The sequence below is a fragment of the Esox lucius genome, chromosome 11 (assembly GCF_011004845.1).
Source record: "Esox lucius isolate fEsoLuc1 chromosome 11, fEsoLuc1.pri, whole genome shotgun sequence".
NCBI classification, from domain to species: Eukaryota; Metazoa; Chordata; class Actinopteri; order Esociformes; family Esocidae; genus Esox; species Esox lucius.
This window is the reverse complement of record NC_047579.1, coordinates 23,357,968-23,373,945: the sequence shown is the minus strand read 5'-3', so window position 1 is coordinate 23,373,945 and position 15,978 is coordinate 23,357,968. Positions and strand designations below refer to the sequence as shown.

The following is a 15,978-nucleotide window of genomic DNA, read 5'->3' as shown; positions in this document are numbered from 1 at the left end:
ATTGTCCCTCAGGTCATCTTCTGAACGGTCATAGTCAGTTGTGTCTTACTGTTTATGTTGTGCATTCTGAACTGTCATCGTCAGTGGGTTGTAATGTTTATTTGGTGCATTCTGAACTCATAGACAGTGGTGTTGTAATGTTTATGTGGTGCATTTTGAACTGTCATCATCAGTGGTGTTGTTAAGCGAAATGTTCATGTCACTTTATTCTGAGCCACTGTAGACAATCATTTTATTCTTGGTTTTGATTCATTTTGACCCTTTCAGTGCATTTTTGTTCTCTTTTTCAGTCTTTTTCTTTTCTCTGTCATTGTGCAACTTCTCCAGCTCTAGCTTTTCTTGTGTGTTGGTCAAGATATTTTGTTTCTGTTTCATTCTAGGTTTAGTTGCTCTGGCTTTAGGGAAAGGAAGTATGTTTCCTGGGGACACACATACCAAATTGGTAGGAGAACCAGTAGCATCACTTACGGACAAGTGTTCAGGATTCATGGTTCAGGCAAAGTAGCAGGTGGCTCCTCTGGGGCTGGTACTGCTGACGAGCAATCAGGACTCATGGCATAGTTTGATGGTACAGACAGGTCCAACTTACCCCAACCCTTTTGGCTCAAATTACCCTGTCAACACCATTTTAACAAACTTGTATAATCCAGCAGTTTAGAGCTAAAGTAATAGTCAAAAGTGGTCTCTTGTTAACAGCATAGCCTCACGTTGTAACTTCCTAAAGCACTAACATGTGTGAGATTTTTTCAAACTTGTCTGTAATTGTTCAGACACAAGAATCAGGAATGGCAAAAAACTGTTTTTTTTACTTAAATGTGCTTATCACTCATTCCATGTGCCTCTTTCCATCACAGGGAGAATAAAGTGGATGACCAAGGGGTGGCTCCACATCCCCACAGGCTCGAATCACCCGGTTTTCCCCTACAATTAGCCAGTCACTAGACACCATTAAGCATTGTGTTGAAGTGATTAACGTTTCTTATTAAGTTTACCTCCACCACAAATAGTGTCTATGAACTGTATGCCTTTTGCCATTGGTCGTTTTAACAGCTTATTAGCCAGTAATATACTTACTAGTATCTACTAACGTATTGCTTGGAATAGTCATAATAATTGAGCAATTGCTAGTGAGACAGAACTTTACACTGCCAAAGCTATTGCATTTCATGGCACAACAACATACCTTTTTCTTTCATTCGTGATTGACATTGATACAATAACTATCAATAAACGTGACGATAACTGACTTTTTAATCAAGTAAAATTATGAGAGAAATTCATGGAAACCCCTACTCTTTTATTGCCCAACCGGTCAAAGAAAATCAAGAGGAATTCATAGTTTGGATTCACTTGCTTTACGATTAACGATGTGCATCATCCTCAAATAAGTTCTTTGCTCAGAGGTTCTTGCACACGAAAGTTTAAAGCCAGTGAAACTGAAAAGACATTTGCAGACCAAGCATCCCTTTCATGTTGATAAATCAACAAGTTTTTTCAGCCGAAAGTAGGCAGAGCTATGTACTATTAAAATAGTAAACTCCATTAAATCACATCCTAGGAACACCAGGCTGTTTGTCCCCCTCGGCCAAGAGATGAACATGAAGCCCTGCTGGCCCATACTGCTATCATGTGGCTTTTATGTGGGAAAGTTCTCATCCACCTGTTTGAGCAGCATGATGAGGTGCGCATTTTCCAAAATGAGCTAGGTACCAACTCGCGGACCATCTGACAGATCCCAAGTGGATGGTAAATCTTGTGTATTTTTGATAAACCTAATGTACTTAAATACTCAATCCAAGGCAAAAGTACAAATATAGGCCTATGGTTGTTTATCTGATAAAATCAATGCATTCACAAAAAAGTTAGAGAGATGAGCTGTGCAAGCTAAAGGCAGCTATATCGTAATATTTCCTAAGCTGGAGGAATTTGTGTAGGGCAATGAAATGGATTTCAATAACATGACGGAAATGTTCACTTCACATATCGAAGGGTTAGGGGTTCAAAAACCCTTCTGGATTTATATACTTCACTTGATGAAGTACTTCCCAAATGAGACAAATCCACAACGATATGACTGTATATGACGACTGTTCACGGACAACTGAGGATTACCTGTCATCTGACCTGGAGGACGCACTGATGGAGCTGTCCAGTGATTGGACCTTAAAGGAAATGTTTGCCATAGTGACACTTGCTGTAATCTGGATTTCAGTTGCAGAGAAAAACCCATGACCATCCAAACCAAAGCAGCAATGGATGTACTGATTCCGTTTGGAATCAACCAACCAACTTGAGGCAACATTTTACAAATACACATAATGTCTTAATGTTGAGGATGATCTCCAAGTTGCCATTTCGGCACTCAAACCCAGGATGCAGCTGTTGTACTACAAAAAGGCCCACCCATCTCATTAAATGAGTAAGTTGCTCAGACTTCACTTATCAATTAATAAACAATTCCTGAAAGAACTGAGAGAAGGTAATTCATATACTGGCTAATGGTTAATAAGGATTATTTTATTAGTTATCTTAATATGATATACTGAATTTGGCTACATTTGTGTTGTGTAGTTTGAGGTCTTATGTTGTGTGCGCATGTGTGTGCGGGGGTTGCAAGTGAAAAAGTTTAAGAACCCCTGCCTTAGATTACTGGCATATATAACATTTGTTTTTACAGTGGATATAAAAAGTCTACACACCCCTGTTAAAATGCCAGGTTCTTGTGATGTGAAAGAATTAGATAAAAATAAAAATGTGACCTATAACGTGAAAAATTATATTGAAAAACAAACTGAAATCTTTGAGGGGGAAAAATAAAAAAATTGAAACTCACAATATCCTGGTTGCATAAGTGTGCACACCCTTAAACTAATACTTTGTTGAAGCACCTTTTGTTTTTATTACAGCACTCAGTCTTTTTGGGTAGGAGTCTATTAACAGGGGTGTGTAGACCTTTTATAGCCCCTGTAGGTGACATGAATAAGTAATCAAAAAACCGAGAGGAGTTATTAAAAAAGGTTCAATATGAATAGGCTATGTGAACGGCCCGTCTTTGCAGGTCTCTCCTGGGGGTTGTAGTGGGGCTATCAAGTTAATTTTAACTCTAGTGGTAAAGAATATCATTGGTATTTCATTTAGTGAATATTTATTCAGCCTAATACATTTGTGCAATATTAATCTTCAGTAAAATAAGCAGAGAAAATTCTAAAATAAATGATAGGATGTGTGTTCGATTTAGTTTCTCTTTCTCTCCTAATATAAAAACAATAAGGTGTAATACCTTTTTTGAACGGGTAATTGGTGACTGGGAAACAAAATCCTTGGTATTTCGTTTCGTGAATAATTATTCAGCATAATACATTTGTAGATTTACATTTTAGATTTACATTTGATGAATTAGCTTACACAATAAGCTGAATTTCCTACTGAAAAACGGTAACTTGTGATGGTATCCTACAGTACAGGCCAAAAGTTTGGACACACCTTCTCATTCAATGTGTTTTCTTTATTTTCATGATTATTTACATTGTAGATACTCACTGAAGGCATCAAAACTATGAATTAACACATATGGAATTATGTACTTAACAAAAAAGTGTGAAATAACTGAAAACATGTCCTATATTTTAGATACCTCAAAGTAACCACCCTTTGCTTTTTTGATAGCGCTGCAAACCCTTGGTGTTCTCTCAATGACCTTCATGAGGTAGTCACCTGAAATGGTTTTCACTTCACAGGAGTGCCTTGTCAAGGTTAATTAGTGGAATTGTTTTCATCAGTTGAGACCATCAGTTGTGTTCAGGTTAACTGCAGACCAGCTGAATGCCACACAGAGTTCTAGCAGCAGACACATCTCTAGAACAACTGTTAAAAGGAAACTGCGGGACTCAGGCCTTCATGGTCAAGTAGCTGCTAGGAAACCACTGCTTAAGGAGAGGCAACAAGCAGAAGAGATTCACACAAGGAATGGACATTAGACCATTGGTAATCTGTGCTTTGGTCTGATGAGTCCAAATTTGAGATCTTTGGTTCCAACCGCTGTGTCTTTGTGCGACTTAGAAAAGGTGAACGGATGGATTCTACATGCCTGGTTCCCACCGTGAAGAATGGAGGAGGAGGTGTGATGGTGTGGGGGTGCTTTGTTCGTGACACTGTTGGGGATTTACTCAAAATTGAAGGCATACTGAACCAGCACAGCTACCACAGCATCCTGCAGCGACATGCCATCCCATCCGGTATGCGTTTAATTGGACCATCATTTATTTTTCAACAGGACAATGACCCCAAACACACCTCCAGGCTGTATTAGGTCTATTTGACCAAGAAGGAGAGTGATGGAGTGCTGCGCCAGATGACCTGGCCTCCACAGTCACCGGACCTGAACCCAATCGAGATGGTTTGGGGTGAGCTGGACCGCAGAGTGAAGGCGAAAAGGCCGACAAGTGCTAAGCATCTCTGGGAACTCCTTCAAGACTGCTGGAAAACCATTTCAGGTGACTACCTATTGAAGCTCATCAACAGAATGCCATGTGTGCAAAGCAGTAATCAGAGTAAAGGGTGGCTACTTTGAAGAAACTAGAATATAAGACATGTTTTCAGTTATTTCATACTTTTTTGTAAAGTACATAATTCCACGTGTGTTCCTTCATAGTTTTAAAGGAAACGCATTGAATGAGAAGGTGTGTCCAAACTTTTGGCCTGTACTGTATATTGTTTGTATTGTAGTTGTATATGTAGTTTTTTGATTGTAATGGAAATCTTGTATTTCCTTTGTATGTTCATTCAACCAAGGCTCTGATCATTCATCTGGGAGTATCGCGCATTCATCCATTGACGTCATTCAGTGAGGGGTGATTAGCGCCTGGTTTCCATTTGGATGCCAATACAAAGTACCTTCGAAATTGCAGTTTTATTTTAATTACACACTCAAACAACACTTGGCGTAGGCATTTGGCGGTTCTAATGTTTAGAGAGGTGGAACGTCCCTCAACACAACCCAAGTGATCAATTCTACTTGCACCAGGAACTAATCGTTTTCTCTACCAATCAATGTTGATTCTTGGCAGATAAGCTGTAAAGGGTGTATGAGAGCATGTTTGCTATGGCTCATCCTACAGTGGATATAAAAGTCTATACATCCCTGTTAAAATGCCAGGTTCTTGTGATGTAAAAGAATGAGACAAAGATAAATCATGTCAGAACTTTTTCCACCTTTAATGTGACCCATAACGTGAACAATTCCATGGAAAAACTAACTGAAATCTTTGAGGGGGAAATATTTGGTTGCATAAGTGTGCACACCTTCTTGTAACTGGGGATGTGGCTATGTAGACTTTTCATGTCCACTGTACATATGGTTGAGTTTATCATTGATGTTTCAATATGCTGCAGATCACAGTACATCAACATTCTGACCAGAAATTACAGGAATGCACAATTGTGAATCTGCCACAAGTAAAAGGTGATTGGCACATTCACATACATCACCGGAAAAAATGAAGAGACCACTGCACCTTTTTCTTTTCTTTCCAAAAACATCGAAAAGGAAGGTTTTGAGTGAGGAACTGAAGGGTTCAAATTAAGAGACCACTGCAAATTGATCACTTCTGTTACTTTTTTGGAAAGGAAAGAAGAAGGTGCAGTGGTCTTTTCATTTTTTCTGGAGTTGTATGTCAAAAGTTTTAAAATCTTGCAAGGTTGTTCCTTTATGTGTGTCTTTAAATTTTCACTCTATTGAACAAAGTATAGTATGTGGCCAAACGTATGTGGACACACAACCATCACACGTATTTGAGCTTGTTGGACATTCCATTTCAAAACCACAGACATTAATATACAGTTGCCCTCCCCCCTTTGCAGCAAAACAAGATTTTGGAATGTTTCTGTGGGAATTGGTGCCCATTAAGCCAAAAGAGCCTGGCTCGAAATCACAGTTTCAATTCATCCCAAATGTGTTCAATGGTGTTGAGGTCAGGACTCGACAAACCTTGTTGAACTATGTCTTTATGGACCCTGGTTTTTGCACAGGGGCACAGTCATGCTGGAACAGGAAATGGCCTTTCCCAAATGGTTCCCACAAAGTTGGAAGCACCCAAATGTCAAAAAAATCTTCACTGGAACTAAGAGGCCAAACACAGCCCCAGATCATTGTCCCTCCTCCACCAAACTTATATTAGGCACTGTGCATTCCGGTAGGCATTCTCCGGGGATCTGCCAAACCCAGATTTGACCCTCTGACTGCCAGAAGGTGAAGCATGTTTCCCCACTCGAGAGAAAATTTTTCCACTGCTCCAGTGTCCAATGGCATTATGCTTTACAGCACTCCAGCAAATGCTTGGCATTGCGCATGTTAATGTGAGGCTTGCATACATTTGCTTGGCCATGGAAACCCAATTAATGAAGCTCCTGACACACAGTCCTTGTGCTGATGTTGCCTCCAGAGGCAGTTTGGAACTCTGTGGTGAGTGATGCAACAGATGATAGGCAATTTGTACGTGTCAGCACTCGGCAGCCCCGCTCTGTATGTTTGCGTGGTCTACCTCTGTTCCTGGGCTGTTGCACCTTGAAGATTCCACTTCACAATTATAGCCCTTACAGTTGACCGGAGCAGATGTAGTAGGGCAGAAATTTCACAAACTGACTTTTGGCATCCTATTACATTTTGACATTTAAAGTCACTGAACTCTTCAGTACGACCCATTGTACTGTCAATGTTTGTATATGGAGATTTCATGGCCATGCATTGGATTTTATGCACCTGTGATCAATGGGTGCGGCTGAAACACCTGAACTCAATGATTAGTGGGGGTGTCCACATACCTTTGGCCATGTATGGTATCTGGCAGATGGTTTATTTTATTTAAATATTTTTTCTCTAAATTTCATTCATTGAGGTCAATATAAAAAACATCTTACCTACCAAATATTGGAGGTAGATCGATGGATGCAGCCATACTCTTCTGCTTCTTTCTTTGCATGTTTGCATTGGCTACCTCATGTTTCCTTTTCTCTGGAAACAATTTGAATTTATTTTTATGAGTACTCAAATCTATACAACAGCATTCAAAAAAGGTTATTGAGAACAATGCCATAGGTAATAATAGACATTTCTGATACTGACAGTTGTTTGAGAAAATATCTCGGAGATCCTCTCTAGCTATTGGAGAATGGCTTTGTGTGAGTTCCAGTCAAAATGTTTTTTTTTTTAAATGTTGGTGTCCTGTTACATTTTTTCATACGTTAAATTTTTCTGGTGTCCTGTTTAATTTTAGGAGGACCTGAGCTTTTGGACCACGCCTCAGGACTACCAAGACTGACAACTCCTAGCTTTCCCTATAAAAGTCCTACTGGTTGTGCTGCAGATCTACTTTCTGCCTGACAATTCCTGTTGTCACTGCCCACAGCCCACCTGGTTGTCCCTGTCCTTGTTCACCTAGATGTGCAGCTGATCTGGATTCTGCTTAAGCTCACATATATTTAGTGACCCGAAATATTAATGTGTCCCTACAAGGTAATGTACTCGTATAATATTCAACCAACACAGCCAGAAGAGGACTGGCCAACCCTAAGAGACTAGCTCCACTCTAGGTTTCCTTCTACACTTAACAAAATTATAAACGCAACACTTTAGTTTTTGGCCTTGTATTGTTAAGGCACACCTGTGCAATAATAATGCTGTCTAATCAGCATCTTGATATGCCACACCTGTGAGGTGGATGGATTATCTCGGCAAAGGAGAAGTGCTCACTAACTATATTTAGATGGATTTGTTAACAATATTTGAGAGAAATAGGCCTTTTGTGTAGTCTTAGATCTTTGAGTTCAGCTCATGACAAATGGGGGCAAAACCAAGTGTTGCGTTTATAGTTTTGCTCAGTGTAGATTCTGTCCCTCCAGTGGAGTGTTCCGTAGCAAATGTGCATCAATTTCTTTTTGTTGTTTGCTCTTTGGGGATTTTGGCTGGGTGTCTGGATGAGCGGTATTTGAGAACTGCTGATTTAAAAGTGTTTTCATTAAATGTATTTGATTGATTGACTGTGCTTTTTACCTGAAAGATGTTTCTCCACACCGGTTGAGGGCATACTCTGAAGAAACAAGTAAATGATCATCATGGTGAAGGCATCATTTTACAAAACTTACAACACAAACTAAAATATCCATCCTCTTAATGAAATAAAACGTGATCATTTATGTCCTGTGTGATGTTGCAATATTTCTGAAATTGTAATCCTTATTATGTGAGATGGTGATTGAAATGCCTTGATGCACAAACATTAATATAATCAAAGAGGAAATCATCCTGCAGACGAGGTGATGAACATGACTTGTTGTATCTTTGTGATACAGCTATTTGGAGAACTAATATCATACAAAGGTGTGTAGGTTGATCTAAATAATAATTGTGCTTTGAAATATAAAATATGTCCTTTAGGGGTGAGGATTTATGTAAATAGTTATAGGTAAAAAGTACATTTTCTGAGGAACTCTTGGCTGTGTTAATGGAAGCTGTTGACGACGTGGCCACTTCAAAGTTCTCTTCAACATTGCTGTGTTTGTTTTGTTCCTGCAATTAAAAAACACGAGACATGCCGAGACACTTGTAAGGCAATGAATAATTGATAAACAATAATGTTTAGTTGAATCTAATGTATTCTAATTTAGATTCTAGTTAGAAAAACTAACCTTGTGCTGTAACATTGTTTCCTGTAATATGCTAAGACATTTGTAGGCTGAAAAATATAGGCTGGTGCAGTGGATTTACTCAGATAAGAATGAATGCAAACTATTTACCCTACACTTACAGATACACACGTAAAACCTGGTCACTCTGTCTTTTCTGTAAACTTTTGTTAAAATTCCTATCATTTGTTATCTATACCTTTAGAAGTTTGTGTTTGTGAGCAAATTTTGTCCGTGGTCCTATTTTTGGGATCAAGTGGATTAATTCTTTCTCTTCGAGCAAGAGAAAACCTTCCTCGTCTATTTCTTCCTCTGAAATTCAGGAAAAATATATTAAAAACACATGATGAGTTTAACAAATACACCTGTGCTTACTCTTGAGTTGATATAATTACAGTACTAATGTATAATAATGCAATATACAATTATATTAATTCATATTAAAACATTACTTGTACCACACTAATACAACTAGTATTATACAACTTAAAATACAATGTATAAAAAATTTAACATTTTCACCTTCAAAATTTTTTATCCATTGACTGAGGTCCCACTTTGTTAATATGTCTCTGACAAAATCCGATGACGCCATGACAAGTCACTATGAATAGAATAATTACAGTTTAATTAAGATAAAAAGATGATTTGTAAAAACATTTGCTACATAGTAATAGTAGTATGTTGATGTGATAGTAATTCCATGTATCGACACTCGGAGTAAGGGACACAGAAACAAAGTTCTCTTTGTACATTATTTTATTAATTATTATGCACAGAGACTATTATGAGAGACGCGTCAACCGCTTACACAAACATAATCGTCTGAGGAGCCTCTAACTAATATAGCTCATTCAACCGTATATATCACATAGGAAAAAGGGGTGTGGTAAGATGCTGCCATCTGTCTAAACACCTTTCCCTTTGTTCTATCACACAAGTCAAATGCTATCTTCCCCCACCTTATCCTTCCTGCCATAATGTTTACTGTAGTGTTTACCCAAAGGGGCCAACTGGCCTTACTGCCCCCTGTTGTATCTTCTCCTATCCTGTCCTAAAACCCATCGATCTGCATCTGGACAGACAATAGATGTCCCCTATGCAATACCAGATCCCACACATTCCTATACCTATCTTAACAGTGGGACTCAGTCCTTTATACAATGTATTCTCACTGAGTAAAGACATTTCCACAACAGTTGACAATACATGTTCTAATCAAATATTCAAAATATAGTAGGAAGCAGAGAGACTTGAAGAGAATGTTGGATTTCACTTCAAAATAAATGAATTTATGGAGACAGGATTTTTTTCTTTTCTCAAAACATATACTGCTAGGTTCTGGTTTTGATGTTTTTTTAACAGTTGTAGTTCTAGTTGTTCTCTGTTGTATTTGTGTTTTATTTTTTCATTCTATATGTTTTACCCCCACTTTTTAGCACCTCCTATATACTCGGCTCAAAGAAATGAAGGGAACACTTAAATCAAAACATTGGGTCTTAATGAAGTACAGTGAGGAGAACAAGTATTTGATACACTGCCGATTTTGCAGGTTTTCCTACTTACAAAGCATGTAGAGGTCTGTAATTTTTATCATAAGTACACTTCAACTGTGAGAGACAGAATCTAAAACAAAAATCCAGAAAATCACATTGTATAATTTTTAAATCCCCTACATGACTGCATGCACTCCCAACAATGTCTGTGCATGCTCCACAGTGACTAGCAAAGCAAGCAAGTTTATTTATATAGCACAATTCATACATTCAATGTATGAATTGTGCATACATTCAGCCTACAATACAATGTGCTATGCAATGATATGAAAAATATGAAAGTGCAATAGAATAAAAACAGCCAGATTGTTTCTAATTCTCTAACCACCCTCCAGGGGGACTCTGACCTGGGATCTCAATCCTTGCACTCCAACGCTAGGTTAAACCCGTCAGTCCCTTCATGAGATAATAACCTATGGTGAGAACTTGCAGCACAAGAGCAGCATAAAAACTTGTATTATCCTTTTTTTTCAGTAGCAATGACAAAAAAGGAAAGTATCTGGAATAATAGTTTCCAAACAATGGCCAATGCTATAAATGAGCCATCTGTTTGCCTAGCTCCCTAGGATTACACATTTGACATCAACCCTGATAGTAAAAAGTGTCTGAAGGGTTGCTACCCTATGCCCTAGGCTATAGATTGCCAGTTGTGGACTGATGTTCGCCACACAAGTCCCCCGATGGGTTCAGCCTTGCGCTGAACAATTATTTGATTCAATGCTATTTTTTTGGTTTGGGGAACTCAGGTCATGTCACGGTCTGTCGACAAACAGGAGCCAGGCGAAGGGAGGTAGCTTACTTTCCTTTTATTTGGGGTGAAGCAAGCGTAGATAATGCCAAACAGACAGACACTGAACACACTCGAACAAAACGTAAGGTGTCCAGTAAAACCAAAGTATACAATAGTCGACAGAGCGTCTTTACAGCAAACAATAAACCACAAAACCCTTCTAACAATCAGTCAAACATTTACTCAACATAATGAGACGAACGAGGTACAGGGGCGCTGGTAGCAGAGGGAAGGGGGCGGTGGCTTCAGAAAGCCAGTGACGCCGACCGCCGGAGCCTGGGCGCACCAGCAGGGGGAGCCCCAGGAGAGGGAGTTGTGACAGCTTACCTGCCAGTGTTACACTATAGTAGGCTTAGTATCTGTTTTTTGTTTTTTAGGGATACCAAATACCAATTATTAACTATGAATATTTAATAAAGACAGAAACACTGTCTTGGGAAACACTGTCAACAGAACATCTATGGAATTATTTGTTGTTTAAGTCTAATCAGAGTAACTAAAGGCTATTGCTACAAAAACACATTGAAAGTAGAAATGCTGATACATGCTGTAATTACTTACATCGACAAAAGGTTTTCTAGAAATAATTGATGTTGGTTCATGTATGTTATGGCAAGAGCTTTATCCAACATTAAACAAGACTGATCATTGTCCTACTACTCATAGTTTACAGTTATTTTCTGTTTCCATTTCCATGAAATGTCTGACAGTTTAGTTTGCCAGTGTTCAGTAGAATAACAGGCATAGCTGTGGTAGGTAGATGGGAACAAGGGAGATGAGGCACATTGTTTTAATGGAGTACAGCAAGCTAGCTCACTAATTAAAACATTGTGTGCTGTTCAAAGATAAATGTGACAAACTGAAGCAAAGCTAATCAAGTCAACATGGCCCACAGGTAGTTCAGCTTGTTTGGAAAGGTTTTCCAATGTACCCAGAGCTGGAGATCATCCTCAGCATTAAAAAGAGGTGTCCCATAAACAGTTTTCAGGCAAAAAGTTTGGAAAGACTTAGCCCTTTCTCTTGAAGGGGCCTGTCCACACTATAGACTGGTACTGTAACCACCAGTATAAATCCAAATGTGGCAGTCATACTCCTAATTTAGCACTGACATCACTACAACTAAAATCCATAAATTGTGTCATGACAAATCTTTTAACATGCTTCACATCTCTTTTCCTGGGGCGATTAGTAATTTCTTGTCCTTGTAGCCTGACTGTATGTCCTTTCACCAGGCTTTTGACTGCTGCCTGGGTAAGGATCTATCATGCCACCTGGGCAGGACAAGTGAAGACCTATAACAGTTAAATTCCAAATAAACCCCTGTCTCTTGCCTTCAGTGCTCTCTGTGACGTGATTATGCAAACTATCATATCACCCAAAGCTGAGGGAGGTAAATGATCGACCCTAGGCACACAAGGTTTGCAGAAAGGTGTAGGGAGCTTCCTATTAGAACTGCTGTGTGTTAATTTGGTAGTAGATCTGAACTTCTGACAGATTGTCCACTGTGTCTGACTGGCTCATTTGTCTAATTGAGCATAGTGAGCCTCGCACCCTGGGAGTGACAACTAAGTTACACCCCTGACCACACCACCCAGTGTGTTATTGCATAACTATAAAAAAGCCCTCATAACCAGGTTAGTGTAATATGTTTTATGGTGCTGTTGGGACACCTTGCCTAGTGTGTAGACTAATGTTCTATAATGAGGAAATGTGTAAAGGTGCACAGTTGCAAAGTGCAAATTTGTCTGGTGTCTCAATCTAGTGGGATATTCTGATGTCACACAAACAAGCCTATTTACTCTCTCAGAAAACTGGACATACTGTACAAGGTGGTGGGTAAAATAGCTCCAACTGTTCATATGAACTAGGTGTAATGACAGACGAACCAACAGGTAGTGAAATTACATTTGTTGGATTAATTACACTGTTCTTTGTTTTTTTTATTGTCTGTCCCATAAATGGATGAATTATCCAATATTTTTAAAAGTTGTACATATTATGTATTATTTGTTACAGGTAAATATTTGCTGGATGTTGAGAATTGCTTAAGGGAAAGCGAGGCCAAATGTCTACCTCTGAATGGCTCAAATTGAATACATGTAAATGTGTTTCTGAACCAATGTCCATACTCTTGTTCTTACCTATACAGATCAGGGACTGATACATAATCAACTGTTTTCTTTGCTTAAATGTTGACAAGCAGCTATTTTGAGACAATGTTTTATGTATGTGCATGAAACAAATGGTCATTATATTGTACGAGCCGTAACAAAATGGCTTGCTACCTTTAGTAATTTTAACTGGCATGTTTCGGTTGCTCACAATAACATGTGTTCACAGTATCAGTCAACAGAGGCTGTCCAGGGTAATGTTGTTGGTAGTGACATCAGCCCATAGAGCCAAAGTAGAGATAAAAACATATCCTTCTAAAGAGCTTAACTAGGCTCTAGGCTGCAGGACATGGGTAGCGAGACACAATGGGTCATACTCAGTGGCAACTATTTAAATGTATCCAAAACAGATACATTCCCCTGGGGTTATCTCAGGACCAAATTGTGCAACAAAATGTTGTTGCATACTAGGATCCACTCATCTACCAGTCCACATAGACAAGGGCCCTCTACCCTTACAATAAGATGGGATTATCAATATGTACTATTGTTTGTTAAACTTTACACAACAGACCTGTTTCCAGTACACCCCTATAGGCCTAGTGAACACACTCAAATTAGTTAATAACAATGGAACAGATCCAAAATTATGTTACAACACAACAGATTTGCCTCCTGCCACATATCGGTGCAAGCTGCTCCTCATAAGAACATAGTCATTGCATTGCATAACCAAACTTTTCTTAGAGGTGATTTTTCTGGACCCAGACCTTTTGTTTGGAGAAAAATGCAGGGTTGGAACCTACTGTGTTTGCTCTTACGCTGCTAATCTCACAGCCTGGATGAATGCAAAACCCTGTCTATGGGCATCCTGATATTGTTTCAACCTTACAACCTGAGACTGTCACAAACCAACAACAGTGTCCAAATCCATATCCTGTCACTAGAGGAGTTTTTAAGAGAAACAATAATAAGTATGATTAACAATTGTATGATGTAAATCTAGTTATGATCCAAATGTTATATAACCTATCCAACAGTCAGTCAGCATTTCAGGCCCATTGTAGCACAGATGACAGAACATAGACATGGTTACAGACACAAATACAGGATCTGATTTCAGACTATAAAGGCATATTAGCTGTTAGAGTCACGCACAACATTGTAAGGTGGGGTCTAATTTCAGATGTGACTGTCCTATTTGAGGACCGTAACTCCTTGTCCAATATATTTCAATAAGCCAAACAATCACAATCAGTGGCTTGGATTTCAAACCAAACGGCTATATCATTCAAGCAGTTCTGACAGAAAATGTGTTTCGCTTTGTATTGCTTAGATTGGTAGCAGAATTGTTTTTGTACTAAATTATAAAGGATGTGTGTAACACAAGAATTATGGTTATGCAAATGCAAACAACACATTATACATCCAGCCCAGACTGCAACTCTTAGATCAAATCAAGCCACAAGCTGAAAACATTTAGCCCAGGATCTTTAAGTTGCTTTAAATGTAAATGTTTTCTCAGACGGTGTAAATTAAGTTAAGCCAGAAAAGTCCCACTGAATAGGCAGATGTTTGTGTCCATGCAACAAGAATATAGTAATACCATTATTTATTTTTCAAAGCATAAAAGACAAATCATAAAAGAATCTTATGATCTACACTAAACACATGTGAGTAACAACTGATTAATTAGAGAACTTAGGGTATTTCAGCATGCCTTTAAGCAGGCAGACCGAGATTGGCAGAAAAAAATAGAAACAACTTCAATGAAGGATTAAGCCATGCTCTCAACTACAACGTAAATAAAGACAGAAATACTTTGTCTCGTGAAACATTGCCAACAGAACTGAAACAACAGAACAGCTATGGAATTATTTGTTAAGTCAAATCAGTGTAAACAAAGGAAAATGCTAAAAAAAACAGACATGCAGGAGGATGCTGTATCTACTTACATTGACAATAGGTGTTCTAGAAATAATGATGTTGGTCCATGTATGTCATGGCTAACACACATTAAACAAGACTGATCATCGTCCGACTACTTATAGTTTGCTATAACTTTTAGTTTCAATTTCAAGAAAATTAATGAAAGTCTGAGGTGTGGTTGATGGGAGGAGACAGGTGAGTGGGTGTGTCACGGAGTCGTTGTGGTGCGCAGGGAGGTAGGTAATGTAGCTGTTTCTACACTCACCTAAAGGATTATTAGGAACACCATACTAATACTGTGTTTGACCCCCTTTCGCCTTCAGAACTGCCTTAATTCTATGTGGCATTGATTCAACAAGGTGCTGAAAGCACTCTTTAGAAATGTTGGCCCATATTGATAGGATAGCATCTTGCAGTTGATGGAGATTTGTGGGATGCACATCCAGGGCACGAAGCTCCCGTTCCACCACATCCCAAAGATGCTCTATTGGGTTGAGATCTGGTGACTGTGGGGGCCATTTCAGTACAGTGAACTCATTGTCATGTTCAAGAAACCAATTTGAAATGATTCGAGCTTTGTGACATGGTGCATTATCCTGCTGGAAGTAGCCATCAGAGGATGGGTACATGGTGGTCATAAAGGGATGGACATGGTCAGAAACAATGCTCAGGTAGGCCGTGGCATTTAAACGATGCCCAATTGGCACTAAGGGGCCTAAAGTGTGCCAAGAAAACATCCCACACACCATTACACCACCACCACCAGCCTGCAAAGTGGTAACAAGGCATGATGGATCCATGTTCTCATTCTGTTTACGCCAAATTCTGACTCTACCATCTGAATGTCTCAACAGAAATCGAGACTCATCAGACCAGGCAACATTCTTCCAGTCTTCAACTGTCCAATTTTGGT

General features: G+C 38.9%; 1 protein-coding gene across 1 annotated transcript in view; it reads right to left on the bottom strand.

The window, feature by feature from the left end:
* LOC117595221 (nuclear GTPase SLIP-GC-like) overlaps positions 1-15,174 on the bottom strand; it is a 772,829-nt gene extending 757,655 nt beyond the window's left edge. Inside the window, exons 1-6 of the mRNA XM_034295128.1 lie at positions 15,092-15,174; positions 9,202-9,283; positions 8,879-8,991; positions 8,471-8,563; positions 8,048-8,084; positions 6,920-7,009 (exon numbers count right to left, since the gene is read on the bottom strand). Of these exons, the coding sequence (XP_034151019.1) occupies positions 6,920-7,009; positions 8,048-8,084; positions 8,471-8,563; positions 8,879-8,991; positions 9,202-9,274 (406 nt within the window). The 5' untranslated portion in view covers positions 9,275-9,283; positions 15,092-15,174. The remainder of the gene's footprint in view (positions 1-6,919; positions 7,010-8,047; positions 8,085-8,470; positions 8,564-8,878; positions 8,992-9,201; positions 9,284-15,091) is intronic.
* Positions 15,175-15,978: the final 804 nt, after the last annotated feature.